The sequence below is a fragment of the Peromyscus maniculatus genome, chromosome 16 (assembly GCF_049852395.1).
Source record: "Peromyscus maniculatus bairdii isolate BWxNUB_F1_BW_parent chromosome 16, HU_Pman_BW_mat_3.1, whole genome shotgun sequence".
In the NCBI taxonomy this organism is placed as follows: domain Eukaryota; kingdom Metazoa; phylum Chordata; class Mammalia; order Rodentia; family Cricetidae; genus Peromyscus; species Peromyscus maniculatus.
In genome coordinates, this window is record NC_134867.1 from 20285249 (window position 1) to 20304261 (window position 19013).

A 19013-nucleotide genomic window follows, 5' to 3' on the forward strand; every position below is an offset into this window, starting at 1 on the left:
GGTCAAAAGTCGGCCAATGGCAGCGTTTCAGAGGGGAGCTGAGGAAGCTTTCAGAGTTTGGGAGTTTCATTGTATTTCTTTCTTTCCCTTTTTCTTTTCTTTCTTTCTTCTTTCTAACGAGGGTTCTCATTCACAGGCTGCATACAGAGTGAAGGAGTAACTGTCCAGCCTGTGGCTGTCATCTCAGCTCTGGCTGCTCATCCTTCCCTTCGCCTCTCTTCCCTCACCTCATCCTTCCCTTCTCTGCTCAAAACTTTAACCCTCCAACTTTTCACCAACATGAGATCTTTCAGTTTACAATGAGATGTGGGCCTCCAAACTAAGGAGACTGTTAGTCTTAATTTGCTCTTGCTATTCATAAGTACAGGCCATACTGAACTCAGCACGGCCACATTTATAATACGCACGATGAAATATCTTTGTTAGTTATTCAAGTGGTAATGGATAAACAACATACAGAACTGTATTTTCTTTTTTGAGGGTTCAAAAGTAGATTGAAGAAATCGTTTTTCCATTCTGGTTTAAGGAGAATGATATATATTTTAAAAGTAAGAAAGTCCTTAGGAATGGATGTTACCTGAACAGAAAAATAACTTTCATTTTAGGTTTTTTGTTGTTGTTGTTTTTGTTTGTTTTTTTGTTTTGTTTTGTTTTGTTTGTTTTTTCTTTTAAGACAGAGACTCTCTACATAACCCTGGCTGTCCTAGGACTCACTGTGGCTCAAACTCACAGAGATCTGTCTGCCTAGTCCTATGTGCTTTGTTCAAAGAAAGTAAAAACAAACATTGTGAAGACCAGACTAGAAAGTTTAATCGCAGCAGAGGGTGTAACTCTAACAGGAAGCACAGGATAATTTTAAGGTCATATGACAGGTTGCCCTAGAACTATAAGGACTTTCAAAAGTTCATGGCATCCTTATCCATCAGAGAAGTGCAAACCCAAACTACCATGAGATTCCACCCCAGCCTTGTCAGAATGGGTATGATCCAGAAAAGAGACAGCAGCCTACGCTGGTGAGGACTTAAACCCTTATTCACTGCTGCTGGGAGTGTGACCTAGTACAGCTATGATGGGAATCGACGTGGAGGTCTGTCGAAAAATGACAAGTAGAACTCCTCTATGACACAGCTATCCCACTCCAGGCCACTCAGAGGACTCAGTTCTGCTGCAGAGATACTCTGTACATCCATGTTTATTGCAGCATTATTCACACTAGCAAGGAAACAGAACCAGCCCAGACATCCCTAAACCAACAAGTAGAGAATGAAACCGCAGAGTATAGCAATGGAATTTTGTTCAGCTGTAAAGAAAAATGAAATTTGGAGAAACGCGGACAGATCTGTAAAGCATTCGATTTGGCAAGGTGAGTCAACCTCGGAAGCACAAAAATCACACGTTCTTGCTCACAGGCAGACTCTGACATGGAGTGCCCACATTCATTGTGCATAGTGGGGGTGTGAACACAGGCTGTGACATGGGAGGGGATGCTACAGAGGCGGGAAGAGGTGGAAGGAAAAGGAGGAGACGGCAAAGCCGAGACACGTGAAGATAGAGAGATGAAGAGGAGGAGCTGGAAAAGCACTATGAGTTGGTGAGACGAGGAACAGGGGTTGAGAATCAACAAAACCAAACTTGGTTTTTTTTTTTTTTGGTTTTTCAAGACAGGGTTTCTCTGTGTAGCTTTGCGCCTTTCCTGGGACTCACTTGGTAGCCCAGGCTGGCCTCGAACTCACAGAGATCCGCCTGCCTCTGCCTCCCGAGTGCTGGGATTAAAGGCGTGCGCCACCACCGCCCGGCCAAACTTGGTTTTAAAATGCTGGAATAGGGCTGGAGAGGTGGCTCAATATTTAAGAGCAGGGGCTGTTGTCCCAGAGGACCTGGGTTTAATTCCCAGCACCCACATGCCCACTCACAACTGTCTGCAACTCCAGTTCCCAGGGAGCCAACTCCCTCACAGAGACGCACATGCTGGCGAAACACCAACGTACATAAAATAAAAATGAAAATGATCAAATGAAAGCTGATATTGTGTATGCCCGTTTAAAAGTAAAAAAAAAAATAATAATAGTAATATTGAAAAAAATCAAGTGGGAGATTTTTTTTCAGGTGAGGCCATGAAAGACCAAGATAAAACTAGATTGTGTGTGGTTGTTGGGGGGGGGGGGCTATTGAATGTCTCTTCCGGGTTCTAGAAAAGATTCAATAATGCAGTAAAATGCTTAATGCTCTGTTGTATGAACAGGAAACAAAAAACTTAAGGAAACATTTGAAGATACTTGAGTGTGCACTCCATCACCGATGTCCTGCCATCAGTGAAAACCCCAGAGTTTAACCTTAAGCCTGCAGAAAAGGATAATATGGTAATATGTGAAGGAGTCCTATAGCTAAAGGAAGAAGGGACAGATGCACACAGACAGACAGACACCGGGGAAGAGGAGGTGACTGCTTCAATGTCAACAGCTGGAGAACAAGAGGCAAAACTATGAATTTATCAACTTTATTGATATAATTGGGCTAAAAGAGGCATGCTTTGAAAAATCAGAATTTTTACCTTTATAGTGATCTTTTCCATATTTAATGGTATAAAAGGGAGTTCTGATTTTTTTTTAATCTTTTGAAATGACTTTTTTCCTGGGTTCATGTGAAAATTTCTTACCGTTTATTTTTAATATCAAAGTACTTTGGAAAAGATATTCAGAGAGAGAGAGAGAGAGAGAGAGAGAGAGAGAGAGATGTTTTCACTTATTTTACATGTAATGCTGAGTCATTTCTTCCTGAAGGGCAAGGCTGTTATTTTTTTTTGGGGGGGGGGTGAGGTGGGGTGTTAAATGCTAGGGAACTTTTTCTTCTGTTACCCACTTACTGTTGTTCCATTTAACCTAACACTTCCATTTAATCTAACGACTTTCGGGGATGCGCCTGCTTTCATGGGATGTGTGTCCTCACGCCCTCCATCTGCTTCCTTCTCTGTCCACTGAGCCCTTCAAGGAGACGCTTTAAGCCACCAAATGCTATCCACGGGGGACAATTTTCTGCCTAGCATCGTCTGTCATTATTTCCTGGTGCTTCCTGTGCCTGGTTGCACAGAACTTTTGCTTTCTTGTATCCCAGTAGTTCAAATCCAATGTGTTCAGATTTTTCATCCATTCCTTTTAGTACGTATTGCCTCGATATCTTTACACCCTTGCTCACCATCTCACAAGCTACTACTTTTCTTCTTGAACTCTGTTTTACATAAAAAGAAATTATTCTGTGACTAAGAAATTTGAAAATCTTTACACTGAAAAAGTTTAATTTTTGTTGCCAGAGAGTCCCCTTCCCCAAGGGCACTCATTTTTATTTGAAATCATTTTACTGCATACTTATTATCTTTCTCTTTTTTGAATTTTTTCTTTTATTTTGAGATTACAGTATTATTATATCATTTTTCCCTTCCCTTTCCTCTATCCAAACCCTCCCATATATTCTTTCTTGCTCAATTTTGAATTCATGGCCTCTTTTTTCATTAATAGTTGTTATACACATATATGCTTACATATATCCATATGTGTTCCTAAATACAACCTGCTTGGTCTATATAAAGCTATTGTATGTACAATTTCAGTACCTTTTGGAACTGGACAACCAGTTAGTGTACTCTTCCCTGAGGAAGACTATGTTGTCCAATTCCTTACCTGTCAATAGTACTTTGTATAGGGTTGAGACCTCGTGGTCTTCCCCCCTCCACTTGGGCATGTCTATTGCTAGCATCCTTCCTCAGCCCCTGTCTAGGCAGTCATGTTGGTGAAGCTTTATGGGTGCAGCTCCTGACATTCCTAGGAGACACCATTTCACATCAAACTCCCTGAGCCTCTGGCTCTTCCAGGCACTCCACCCCATCTTCTGCAATGAATGCTCCCGATGCCTTGGGTGCTGGCGTTGTTTTATAGATGTCTCCATTGGGACCGGGCTATACAACTCCACATTTTGATTGGTTATGGTTTTCTGTAATGGTCTCCATCTGTTGCAAAGAGAAGTTTCCTTGACAAGGGCCACTACTTATCTGTGGGCCTAGGAACAAATATTTAGAGTACAGTTTGGCATTATCCTGGTTTGGTGTTCTAAGAAGTTTTTAATACAATTTGTCTATCCAGTACAGAGGGAAATAATATGGGGCGATTTAAATACACCTAAATGCTGACCTGTGCTCAATATAAGAATGTTGGCTAATCACGTTTTAGAACATAAGTTGGGAAATTCTTTCCTAAGTAGCCAGAATCTCAAGCAACTGTTGGTACTGAGTGAATAAAACAATCTGAAATGGAGGCAAAAACAACAGAGACACCATCTGCCCTCCTCTTTCCATTAGATGAGTACACAATTCCTCCATATGCAACAGAGCACCCAGCCTTTAAATGCATGCCAAAGGAGAAGACTGCAACCCTCACTTGGCTAGGTGGGTGGGTCTCTACCTCACTGGCATGAACACTAACAATAAGAGGAGCTGGGGGATGGGTGAATAGGATCAAAACATGTATGAAACTCTCAAAAACTAATGAAAAGTTAAATTAAAAGGAAATGTAATTCAATACATTGCAACAGATATGACCAGAAGGTTTGCCTGTTCCAAATCAAAAAAAAAAAAAAATTATACCTTGAGGCTCTAATTCCCCAAATGATGGATTTGAAGGTGAGGCCTTTGGGAGATAATTACAGGAACTCATGAACATGGAGTCCTTTAAATGCTGTGGTAAGAACCTAAGGGCCTTATCTCTGTCACATAAGGCAGCCATCTGTAAAGCAGGAAAATCGCCTTTCCTAGACACTAAATATCCCAGCACCTTTATATCACATTCCCCATGCACAAGAACAGTGAGAAATAAATGTTTTATGGTTTAAAACCATCTTAAACCGACTATGATGGTGATGATCAGTGGTTAACATTGAACCAGACGTGCACTACACTATCGTCATTTACCTGTCTTGAACTGGAGTCATGCTTGCTGGGAAGGAAGATGCTGTCCCACTCAGACATGGGAAACGACAACTCCGGGGTCATGGAGCTGCTGCCACATGGGAGAGCAGCAGCTGCCTGGCCTTTGCAATCCAATGTCTTTCCTCTCTAAGGCAAGGGCACACACTGAGCACAGGTCAAGGAATCCTTCCATCTTCCCCCTGCCTTGCCCTCATCGACAGCCACTTACATATCAACTCATCTACACTCCCATAAGAAGCAGGTGAGTGGGATGTCTCTAACATAGTGACTCTAACAAGTCACTATGAATGGACAGAGTTTACAGGGCTGCTAAGATTCTGTCACTCTTAGTGTGTTCCAGAGTAGATGAATAGAAAGTAGGACGGTGCTTCCTACAGAAACTATTAGCTAGCCACTACCAACTTGTGAAGGCAACATGAGACAAAATATAATAAAGGAACAATATAACTTTCCAGAAATAAAAATTTTAAAGCAAAGAGTTCATTGTATCATGAACTACAAAAACATCAAATTCACTGGCCTCCATAAAACATCAGTTTCTACTTATTTAATAGTGGAAGTTGATTCTTGTAGCGTTCCACTCAAAGAGCAATAATGTGGATCACTTCTTATGCTTTCCTTCAAGTAGCTCAAAATGACAACATGGAGAGTCTTTTAAATAAACATGTCAGGGTATTCAAAACAAGAAGACTTCAAAGAATCCACCTTATGGCTTCACGAAAAAGGAGAAAAAGAAAAAAATAAAAAGTCCTGTAATGAATGCCGTAGCATCCTGAAACACTAGAATGAGTTTCCGTAAGAGCTTCCTCCAGGGCTCAGCACTCTAGAGAGGAGGAGGGTGCTTTGTCTGTGCATCTGCATGTGCGTGCAGACCCACACAAGCACAGATCCATGAGCTGCATAATAAAATGTTAACTTAACTTTATAGAGTATTTAAAACATTGGAAACACAACTTATCAGTAGTAACATTAGGAAAAGGCAGCATAAACCATAACTCACAGAAAAGTCACTAGCTATTACAGTCAATGATATTTGCAATTAAGCTGAACACAACTAAATTATGACTTTAATTAAAAGGCATTTTCTGAGATGGCACCAACATGTTTAAAATTTAATACATTCTATATGAGATAGTGGAGTTATTAACAGAAGATTCCCTTTCTGCAGTGTGTGCACTTTTTAAAAAAGCAAAACATCTTTAACCAGTATCAAATGCTCCCAGAATCCATAGAAGTTTCATTGCTTAATAAATTCAAGGAACAATTTTTTTTTCCAAGTCGTTTAATACTTGTTCATGCTTGGGATATACAATTGTATTTACATTCATGGTTAACAGTAACGGAATTAATGACAAACTCTAGTGGCCACAAAGTCCACATTAATTTTAAATGAAGAATGAATAGATGACTCAGGAAACTGCTAATGAAACACAGAGCCCTTTGCCATGGGGCAAGAGTCAGCCTCGAATGACTCAGCATTTCTGGAGAGTTTGGGAGTAATAACAGTGGCTGAGCAGGGTGTGTGAAGTGGGTTTGAGTCTAGACTCTGGACCTGGCAGGGTGGGATGCAAGGCAGGGGTCACACGAAGGAATGACGTCTTCCATTTTTTCTTCTACCATAGCTGTATTACTTGGAAAAGGCTGACCTGTTCAGGTATGCTTCTAAAATAATCTAAAACATAAAAGACAAGAGGATTATCTGTAATCTTACAAGGCCCAGGCTTGCTGGTTTAAGGAAGTGTTGCTGGCCTCGTTTGTCTTTGTTCAAGAGACTACGGCATGAAAAAGAGAGTGCTGGAGTGTCTACTGACAGTTCTTCACAAATTATTGGGAAAATGTGGAGGGACAGAAGAATCATGAAACAGAAGCAACAACAAAGTTCCTCTGCCCTTTGCAATGCACTGGGAAAAGCACATTTTTACACCTAATAAGAAGGCTGCTCATAAATAAGTATGCCTTTACCTACATAAATTCACCATGAAGGACACACACAGGGTCAACATGAAGGACACACACAAGGTCATTCAGGAAAGATAAAGACAAGGTAAATGTAAATGATACACATGAAGTCAATGTGAATAATACACACAAGGTCAACATGAAGGATACACACAAGGCCAATGTGAATGATACACACAAGGTCAATGTGGTCAACATGAAGGATGCACACAAGATCAATGTGAATAATACACACAAGGTCAACATGAAGGATACACACAAGGTCAATGTGAATGATACACACAAGGTCAACATGAATGACACACACAAGGTCAACATGAAGGATACACATCATTTTCAAGGGGACTGCTATTGTCCTAATTCTCTTTCGATTGTCTTTAACATTAATTTATAAGGCATGTGTAAATACTTAGTATATTAGATTTCTATAGCATCACTCAGATTAATCCTCCCTTATAGTATTCAGGAAGTCACTTCACTTCATGCTGGCCTCTTCCACATGTGGACATTATTCTCAACAAAAATGCATGAGGTGATATTCTTCTTGCAAAGGCAGTTTTGCATTTATGAGATACTTCTAGTAATGGTAACAAATATTTTGAAGGATAAAACTATTTGGTTCTAAGAATTCGTGTGTGTGTGTGTGTGTGTGTGTGTGTGTGTGTGTAGATATGTCTGTGTGTGTAGATATGTGTATGTATGTATTTAAAATAGGTATGTATTTTTACTAGAGAACTATATCTTATAGTCTCATGAAAAGGCTTCATAGCAACCATAAATAACCATAAGTAATGCCTGCATACTCCATGGAATCTACATGGGCAGAAGAATGACATTTTATCATAGAAAAATGTGCTACTTGCCAGGCGGTGGTGGCGCACGCCTTTGATCCCAGCACTCGGGAGGCAGAGGCAGGCGGATCTCTGTGAGTTCGAGGCCAGCCTGGTCTACCAAGTGAGTTCCAGGAAAGGTGCAAAGCTACACAAAGAAACCCTGTCTCGAAAAACCAAAAAAAAAAAAAAAAGAAAGAAAGAAAAAGAAAAAAAAAAGAAAGAAAAATGTGCTACTCAAAGTTGGTTTTTAAAAAAGGTCTGAAATACTTCTGGTTTTGAAAACTTCTCAGTTATTCTTTACTCAATTAAAATGGCTTAATTTTTTAAATAAGCAACTCAAAAAAAGAGATCCTGTGAGCTGGAGAGATGGCTCACTGGGTTAGAGCACTGTCTGCTCTTCCAGAAGACCCAGCATACACAAGACAGCTCTCAGCTGTTTGCAACTCCAGTCCCAAAGGATCCAATGCCCTCTTCTGACCTTCTCAGTCATCAGACACACAAGTGGTTCACAGGCATACATTCAGAAAAAAAAACACACCTACACATAAAATAAAAATGCAAAATTTTAAAGAGACAATGGTTTCTACTAAGTTCACCCAAAATTGTCCCTAACACCTCTGAGGTAATCCTCCTTCTCTCCACTTTCTCCCTACAAATCAGCCTTCCTGGATCAGGAAGCATAGGGTTAGTTTGGCAAACCAGGACTCTGCTGCTCACAGCCCTTTTCCCAACACATTACTTAGAAACTTGGGGCCGACACCTGCACCAAGCTTCAAGCACACTCCTTTTCAAACAGAGCAACTGATCACTCCGATCTATAGCGGCCTATAAATCTTTAGTAATTCTCCTTTCATGGCCAATCCTGAAGGATAGCCTGTGTATGAGCAGGAAGGCAAGCTGTGTCCTCTGAGTGAACTCAGTGAAAATCCACGATTTGCTTAAACCCTAAGCATGACTGGGCATACATGAACACACATATCCTTATGGTCAGATGCATTGTGGGGAAAAAAGATACTTGATAAACAAAGGCTTATATAACCCAAACCTACCAATCAAAATACAAACTACCTACACTCTGCCCCTAGCAACCAAGTCCTCTTCCCAGACCTACAAAAGGAAGCTCCAGGCAGTGACCAGACTTTTTGCTCGGGGCCTGCAGCTCCCTTGCAGAACATCAACTCTGTAAATTCCCTTTGCTTCTGAATGAAATCCTTGGCTATTCTGCTTTCTGTGTGTGCTTCTTCAATCCTTCTAACAGAATGCCAAGAACCTACAAACACTAAGTGCAGATGGAGACCACCAATACTACTACAGAGTTCACTTAGCTTACCAGAGATCAGACAGGCATTCTTCATCCTCTTTCGTTCCATGTCTGATCAACCACCAGCTCATCTTCAGATAAACCCATATCCTTCTTTCTAGTTTTCCAAGCTGTCCTGGTTCAGGTTGGTATTTGTGGAGAGAAAGGACTACTTAAGAGTTCTTTCTATATTACATCACAAAGATCTCATTGGGCAAAACCCAACATCAAGATGGGATACCCTTTAACTCAGCTTCCTATGGCCCCATGGTTACCTCCTGTAAGCCAAGAGAAACTGATATTCAATAGCGTGTGAAGCTCATAGGTTCTGGAATTTTTTAAACAGCCCTGGAAATAATTGACACTAAATCAGACTACTTAATACCAAAGGATTTTTTTTAATCCCTACTTCTATGTCCACTCCTCTACTCACTCTACAAAAAGGAAGAAGAAAATGGGGAGTTTGTTGTTAGGTCTGGTGCAGTCCACTGAGTCTAGGGCATGTGACCCATATCTGCAGAACGCTAATGGGCATGGCTGGTCTTCCACCTGTGACTTCGAATAGCAGCAAATGGTGCCCCCGTGTTCATCTCTCTTTCCTCTCCCCAGACTGCTGCTTATTATAAACATCACTCACACATCTCACCAAATTCATTGTGACGGGTAATATTCATTGCGCCCTTGGCTGGATTTAGAATCAGCCAGAAGACACACCTCTAGGTATGTCTGTGAGGCCTTTTCCAGAGAGATGTAACTGTAAAATAAAAACGCACCCCAAAAGTGGGGTTGGAATGGTCTCATAGGCTGAGGTGCCAGAGTAGCTAAAAGGGAAAAGAGAGAAAAGAGCGGAGTAACCGCAGTCATCTCTCTCTGGTGCAGACACAATATGACCAGCCACCCCACACTCTAGCCACCAGGCCTTCCCCATCATGATGAACTGACCCTTCAAATACAGAGCAAAATAAGCCCTTCCTTGCTTAAGCTGTTTCCTTTCACATATTTTTGTCCCAGCAATGAGCAAGAACTAACATGTTATCTATAACACAGATCAGGTCAATCATCTTCTACCTAAAACATCTCTCTATAGAGTAAGGTCCAAAAGCTCTCAGCATGGATGCATGACCCTGAGCAACATAAGGCCATCTCTACAACACACACACACACACACACACACACACACACACACACACACACACACACCTGTACTATTCATCCTTCCTACAATCTAAAAATACAGCTCTGGCGTCTGGTAGGAATAGTCTTTTGGACACCGTCATCTTGTAACACAAACTGATACAGAGCACCAGGGCAGCCTCTGTTTTCCCTGACTTTCTCTGGGTGACAGCCTCTGCACCCTCTTTTCTCATGGGACAACTATATTACAGTCCTCCTCTAGATTGAATTCAAGGATGACTCCTTGCTGAGCTCTGCTGTCATCTACCTAGCAGAGAATCTGGAACTTAGTGTGCACTGTCAATGTGCCCTTCAAAGAAAAAAGCAAAAGCATAATTGGTAACATCATAAATAATAAAGAAAAATAAATAACAGCCTCCGATTACCTTGTTTGTCTTATGCCTTCAATCTATTACTATTTTCTCTTGAAAGAATTTTAAAAACCATGAGTCTGATAGTCTGCTGCTACCCAGTAGGTTATTATACACAGATTCCAAAAGCAAAGCTACAATGTGCAGTGCAGAATCTCTTCTAAAAAACTCATCTGCCTCTGAGTGTTAGCCCTCGAAGCACACATCCTTTAAAGAGCACATCAAACAAGACTACAAATGCTTTATAAGACACCAAACATCAAATTAATATTAATGGTAATAGCAATAACAATTTCCTTTTAAGTAATTGATTGATGTGGAGAAATAGCCAAACCAGTTGACATGCAGTCCAAATTCTATATTTTTCTTCAGAAAAACAATTCACCACCAATGACAAATAACAATAGAGCCACTAAAACTACCTGTCATGTGTCTAATGAAGACAGATTCTCTGGCTACCACGTATAATATGTAATATCCAAAAGCGCTGCTGTAATTCATAGCTAATTAGTGTCTCAACTTTATGAGAGGTGTCATGCCCTAAGTCTCTTTTCCGATCTCCTCAGACCTCACAAGATCCGACAACCATGCGTAGATCACAACAACCCAATTAGCACCCATCCCAACCTTGGACCACTGCTTCCCAGAGCTGCCCCAGCCTCCATAAATCATGCTCTGTCATGAAGCTCTTCTCTGACAGCTGCAAGCCATTGCTGCCCGAGGAATAAAGACAATACTTGTAAAGAAAAGTCATGTGGGAGAGACAAAGATAGAAAAGGGATATCGTTTGCCTTCCTTTAATGGCACAGCAGTCAGCAAAACTGAAGACCATCAATTCTGACTGATTAAGAAGACAAGTGCACTAGGAAATAAATCTATGAGTGGTACATCTGACGCTCCTTAGTGATAATCAACTGTCAGCAATCGGATTGTTTGTTTGTCTTATGTGGATCGACTGGAGCCTTTTTCCTTTCCATTTCCCATTGCATAGTCTTCCCTCTGACTAATAAGAGAATTTCCCTTTCAGCAAAACATAATCAGATGCGTTTACTTTATCCCCTGTGAATACCCAGCAATCAGATAATTTGTTTGAAAGACTCTAAATTGTTTGACTTCATTGAAAAAAAAGAAGCTATAATGATTTGCTGGTCTCCAAAACAGTTCTACAGTGCTTCCCAAGTCCATAAGCAAGCTCTGGAGTATTCACAGCTCACGGCAGCCAATATCCTTGTAATTGTCTCCTAAGCCTGTCAAGCTGTTCTTTGTTCCATGATACTCATATAGAATGTTCTGAATAGTCACTGTAGCCTCCAAGATATGTGTGAGTCAGGTGACTCTACTTACACTTTGCTTCCCCCGTGGTAATATTCTTCTAGATCATATGCTAATCTGAAACATTTCATCTAGCTTTTAATAAACCACTGCAGCCAAACCGGATATATAAATAATGATAAAGGCAAATAAACAAATATGGATACATTAAACAAGGAATGCTTTTATAGCTCTTTTTATTAAGTGTCTAGATTTCAAAAGGATTTGATTTTCCTCCCGTGAAAATAGTATTCTCATGGAAATATTCAAATATTTATCTACAGAGACTCCCAGTGCATCATTTTTATAATAGAAAAATAATTGAAAACAACAATGTATGGAATATGAAACAAGTCAAATAAAGTGATGATTCCCCTCATACAAATGTAAAGTTATGTACCTTCTGAAATGGTAGTGCAGAATAAACACTAAGGGCGTGTAGGAACATTCACAGGATACTGCAAATAATAGATAAGAGAAATGGAGACTGGCTTCACATCATACATATGTAATTATGCATGTCCATATGTTTATTATACACATACATGTTAGTGTTATAAATATAGATACATATAGGTATATATTTCATGATTACCAGATCATCTCTGTTTTATTTCCTGTGTATGGAAGTGTCTGTGTATAAATATATATACATAAGTGAATGTAGGCCATTATAGAAAGAAGCCAGTAGGAAGAGATTTCAGTATTGAAAATATATCTGCAGTAAGTAATGTTCAAGATCATTCTTTTAGAAATATTTCTGTTTATATATATTTGTTTCATAACCAGGAGTAAAGCTCTTATATAAAATATTGGTGTTTACTTCAATCATTTAGATTTACACAGGTATATACTAGTGTGAAGTCCCATCCTGCCAGGGGATCTCTTCCAAATGATCAACCCCAATATCCAATAATCTTATTATCACCGTGAGTGTCAGCAACATCTTAAAAATCTAGGATCATTATACTTAGACACAACTCAAGAATGAAAATCAGAACAGCATTTTCATCCTCTTATCCATGGAGATGAGCAGGGATGAGATCGTGTTCATTTAATTCTCAAATACCATGTAAACTCGGTGCCACAGTCGTCAGGAGTGCAGACCCACCATAAACCTGTGTCTACATCACTTGCATCATTGCCCTTGATTCTTCCTAGTACCAACCCATCTTCCCAAACTTCCCACGAGTTTGTGGAAGGATCAAGGGTGTCACATTTGCGCAACCTGGCCAGAGTTCCTGCCTGAATTCTTAAAAGGTGGCGTGGTGAAGGTCAACACAACTTCTAATGAGCCAAGAAGACATCATGAAATACCCAAGATCTTGATTAACATAAACCAAGGAAATAGAAATGAAGAGAAGCAAAATCTACCCCCCCCAAAAAAAAACATGTTTTATCTAGTAAAAAAAAAAAAAAAACAGAATACATGCTTAAAAGGATAATAACGTGTGTGTGTGTGTGTGTGTGTGTGTGTGTGTGTGTGTGTGTGTTTAACATATAGAGATCTAGACAAGGCAAGAGAGAGAAAGTTTCACACTTAGAGGTGGGTTGGTGTGGGAACTCTAAGCAGAGATATTCTGCATTGTTGCATCTGGTCTGGACTTGTGAAAGCAGACGTGCAAGTCTACAGCTCTGGAGATGCCTCTCAAGTCCCCCAGGCTTCCGTTCTCTTAGGACAGCCCAGCAATGCATTTTGTCTTGAACTGAAAAACCTGTGTTTGACAAAACTATGCATCTAGTAGGTTGACTAAATGAATTTTCATTCAATGTTTTTTATTTTTTTCCCTTCTTCTTAGATAAAGAAAGTGAAAACATAGAAAGAGGAGGAAAGGGAAAGAGAAATTGAATTTTCACAAGACTGGTTTTGATAATAGTACGAATTTTGCTTCTTTTTAAACATTTCTCCAAAAAGATACTAGGTAATGCAAACCCCAACCACGTGATATCTGGGCTTTTCATTTCTTATCTATAGTTCATATACGGGGAATTGTTTGTAGCAATTTCTAGCTGTAGGGGTGTTATGTATTTTTTTGTTACTCCTGAGCAGTTCAGAAGGTTTAATTTTGGTGAAATTGTGAATAAAAGAAATTGGGGAAACTTTATCATTAGCATACTCATGTACACACAGCAAGCTCCTGACTGCAAACTTTCAAACTCCTACTCCACCCCCACAGAGCAATGCCTTACCTGAGAGGGAAAAGTCCCCCTTCTGGCTTTCACTCTCTCTGATTAGAAAGGCGCCCGTCTGGTTTTCCGCATACAGTAGCTGCTTTTCTGCATCTGCTCTTTTGATTGCTCCAAAGAACCACCTGAAAAGGAAAGAGATGTTAGCCCCAATTAACCAATCAGAGTCATTTTAAAAAGAACAAGAAGAGAACATTGCAACACCAGAAAAAAAATGATATTGCTACAGTAAAATCGTCATACATGTAGAGGGTAACTTTTGATACTTGAGATGACTTTTCAGGCATCAATAACCCACTCCAGGACTCCTAAAATGAAAGTACAATGCAGAAATCTGATTGATGCCTGCTCCATACTCTTCCTCACCCTTAAGTCTTTTTGAGATCTTATGCTTGTATAAGCATGGCGCCAAAGAGCTGTGTGTTACACTCACCACCACCATCAAATTTCTACCACCATTAAGGTCAGAACAGTTAAAAATGCTTTCTCTGTTCATTAATTCTTTTACCCCCACCTCCATCACTACCAAAGCCCATGGCAATATGGAATTATTCCATATGCTTCTGAGAAACTTATTATCATAAGGAAAACTTTAATCAGTAAGTATCTTGCTTGGCGATATGTTCTCTATACTACACCCATCTCTGTCTTTTCACACACACACACACACACACACACACACACACACACACACACACTCACACATTCTCACAGATAGATACTGTGAGACAGATACTGAATACACAAGCTTGTGAGTGTGATCAAATCAAGAATTACAGATCTTCAATGTCTCAGTCAGTGTAATTCTAAATACAATTGTAAAAATTCAAACCGAAACACACAAGTTACTGCTAAGGATGAATGATTCAGTGAATGATATTGGAACCATTAAGAATTCATATATATATATAATATATATATTATAATATTGTATATATGCCTCCAGAATATACAATAATTTCACGCAAAAATATCTAATACAAAAGGTGAATTTTAAAACTTTTTGAGGATACTGGGCCAGAACAACACCACCACTCTCCCCAAAAAAATCTATAAGAATGAATAAGCAATACTAATTGAGAAACCTGATAATATTTTGAATATTTATTACAACACGCCTTAAACTTCAGTTCCAAAAAATTCTATAAAGTAAAAGTAAAAACACACCCCACAAACCTTTAACAAAGTATTTACAAAATATATTACCAAAATGTGAGTGGGATTCATATTGTACTGGGGGATGGTCATTAACCAATAAAAGACAAAACAGGAGAAAATTGGCAAAGGCTATATGTGGACAATTTACAGAAACAGGAAGCCCAAGAAACTAATCAAAATAAGCATCATGGCCAGGGCCTGTGCCACAGCTAGGTATTATATATAAAATCACAATGAGGTATAAATTCATATTTTAGAACTGGAAACTTACGGTCCTCATATTGTTGAGTGTTGGGGAAAATGTCAGACAATGTTTATGCAATTATAGTGGCAATATAATTTGATATAACCTATTCAGAGACCATTCTGGCACCAGCTGGTGGAACTGGGTATTTGTAGGCAGCTCAGATTCACTTCCTGACTCTGTGTTTAATGTGTTCAAGAAAATGTGCAACAAGAAAATCCACTGAAGAATTTTAGCATTGGCACAGAAAACAAGAATAGGGAGTGTTGTTCAGTGATAGAACATGTGGTTAGCATGCTCTAGAGCCTGGGATGGATCACTAGCACCAAACAAGAAAGAAAGGGAGGGAGGGAGAACCTGAATATCCATCACAGAAAATGAACAGTTACAGGTTACAGGAATAAAGTGGAATTTTACACAGAGGTTAAACTAAGTAAATCATAAGGGCACAAAAGGAAGCCGAAGAACAATTTATACCATTGTGATATCATTTGTATAAAACTTAAAGCAAGCACATTTTCAAAAACTGTACACATATCTATAAATATGGACGAGATTATTGAGAATGAATAGCTAAATAGCCAAGCATTTCCAGAAATGGTGAAAATTCTCCATACATTCCCAGCAAAGAAACAACACAAATGAAATATACTGATCAGCTTGGTGCATTTTCCTGATTCAAAGAGCATTGATCATGCATCAATTTGTGTAACAAGTTACATTTTTAAAAATTATGGTATCTCCTATATTTTATTTTCACGCATAAATACTCCATTATATAAGTTTTATGTGCATACATTACATTTGTATTTGGGATACTTGTCTGTCTATGAATGATGTGTTTCTTCTGCCCAAGATACATACAAGCAAGAAGCTTGTGTAAATCCAATGATTAAAGATAAGGCAATCTGCATTTGTAGAGAAACGTATTCACTAATTTTCAGAACTTCTGTCTCAGCACTTCTGGACTTCTGTTTCCTACATAGATACAATTTAACTGTTTGACCGAATCTATCTGTCTATGTCACACTTAGAATTTTGCTTGGCTTCACGCCCATCAGGAAGGGAAGAATATAAATAAAAAGCTATTTGCTGCTTGCAGTGGCATTACAATGGCATCCTTCATCCTCAAAGATGACGCACCTGCTGTGGATTGTGATCTGTAGAGCATGTGATGCTGTCCAGCCTAACGCAGGGACAATAGCTCATCCCACCCTTTGCACCTGCAGAAACTCTTCCTTAATTTGAGGTTGAAGCTCCTGGCAGGACTGTTCCTGTCATCGGCTCTGATTTTTAGAGACCTTGCTGGCATCATTTCTGGAAGGACACAAACATCAAAGCCTTTTGCACCCTCTCAAAAGCTGCTGTTCTTCTGGGTAGTGAACAGTGGGGACCAAGAAAGGATCCAGACATCACAGGACATGTGAAGTGCTGGAGAGAGTCATGCAGGTCTACAGACCTCAAAACATGGTCTCTAGGGCAGGTATATCAGCTTTGCATGGGAACTCTCAGGCCTCACTCCAGACCTGCTCAAATAGAGATGCTAGGGATGTGGTCCAACCATCAGGAACATAAGAAACCTTCTGGGTGAATTTGATGTACCCCAAAATCTGATAACTGTGAATATGTAGAAATAGTGAAGAGATTAGAAAACTGTACATGATACCTGAAAATAAGTCAAGAGTCTGGAAATTAGCTATGGAAAGGGGTTATCGCGCAAATGACACCACATGCATCCAAACACATATGTTTTATTGACACTTAATGAAAATACTGTTTTTATTACCATGGCATAGAGGAGATACTGACTGACAGTAACCAAAAGTACAGAACAATAATAATTTGGATACTGGGAGAAATAAGTGCTTCCTTGAAAAAAAAACAGAGAAAATAAATCCCTGTTGTAGAAGTAAGACATATATGACCAAAGCCTGAACTGTGTTTTGCAAATAATTGTCAGGTGTCTCACACTGACATCGGAACATCTGGAGACCACTGTTGGATGAAAAGGGGAAACTTCAGAGCAATAGGAACGTTATATTTGTTTGTATTGTAAAAACCAGAGAGATATGTAGACATCTCTGCGATTAATGAGAGATGATGACAGAGGTCCCTCCATTTTTACTCTGTACTCTCTACAATGGGGAGGTCTCTAATAAGATGTAATTATAGAACTATGTAGCATCTACTTAAATATAGACAATTAAAAGAAGTCACTTAAGAGTACACTACAAGATTCAAAATGTTGACAATCAAAACTGATAGACATAACCAGATGTTGGTGGCCTAAACCTTTAATCCCACCACTCGAGAGGCAGAGGCAGGTGGACCTCTATGAGTCTTCACTGCAACCAAACTGGTAGAAAGTAGGCACCTAGGTCACTCATAATTCTAAACAGATGCATATAATTTCCTCCTACAGTTTAAAGAGCAGCACCACTCGGTAAATGCTGAGTGAAGTGGAAAAGCATTGACCTCTACTGTCTTATTCTGTCTCCCTAAAAGCTAAGGCAGCTGGTCTCCAAACACCACAGACAGATCCTGGAGGTGAAGGAGGAACTATGTGTCATGCGCAAACAAGAAAAGGAAAGTCCAGGTCGACTTGGCAAACTGCCTACGTGGAAAGTAGGTTAGAGCAACATGCCAATGGAGTTGGTTGGGGTTAGAATGTCTCGGCTGTCATCTATCATTACACATAGCATAATGAATAAAGTCAACTACTGTCCCGTACCTGTGTGGCTCAGGAGGCTTCGTGGCACTGTTACAGAACACCTACAGTTTGCAGGGCACACTCATCCACATCTAGTCACTTATCATATCTAAATAGAAGCCTTCGACCTAGAGCACCCTGGAGCTATTGTGGTTCTGTATCTCTGTATCACTCACCTGCATCTGTGTTTCAACAACACTGCCGGGAAGGCCTCTGTCAAGTTCCTGTTCCAGGTAATTAGGCCTGCCCCTTCTATGAACTCTTCCTGGATACGATGACCCCTTGGCTCGGGGGGGGGGGGGGGGGGGGGCGGAGGGGGGCAGCTCCCCCTGCTTCTCTTCCCCCTCGCATGTTATGATCACGGCAAAGGGAAGAAAGTAATTCCCAAAGGGATTATGTTGCTCATTCCTCCTTCCTTTCCTCCCTCCGCCCCCGCACCCACCAACACCTTTCTCTAATTGGACCCACACAGATCATGGCAGTAGGTCACTATCTCTTCTCTTTAATCTTAATCATTTCTATTTCTTCCTCATAGGCAGGAGCCAAGCACAACTGTCAAAAATATCATACATAACCCCTGTCTGCCCCTTCCTCATGCTCACACCGCTGGATTCAGCCTCGGAAAATGGGACCAGGTACATCTCACCACATGGACCAGGTTGTTTGTTGTAGTTGTTGGTTGGTAAGTTGGTGGTTTTGTTTTGATTCAGCTGGCTGTCTTGTTCAGGATGTTTATGAAATAAAGCAGCCCACTGACATGGAATTTCAGGCCTTCCAGCACATGGCTATCAG

The 19013-nt window shown here is 40.0% G+C and overlaps 1 protein-coding gene across 1 annotated transcript in view; it reads right to left on the reverse strand.

Moving 5' to 3' along the window:
• Window positions 1–19013, reverse strand: part of Frk (fyn related Src family tyrosine kinase) — a 102883-nt gene that overhangs the window by 41207 nt on the left and 42663 nt on the right. Inside the window, exon 2 of the mRNA XM_006984316.4 lies at window positions 14113–14234. Within this exon, the coding sequence (XP_006984378.2) occupies window positions 14113–14234 (122 nt within the window). The remainder of the gene's footprint in view (window positions 1–14112; window positions 14235–19013) is intronic.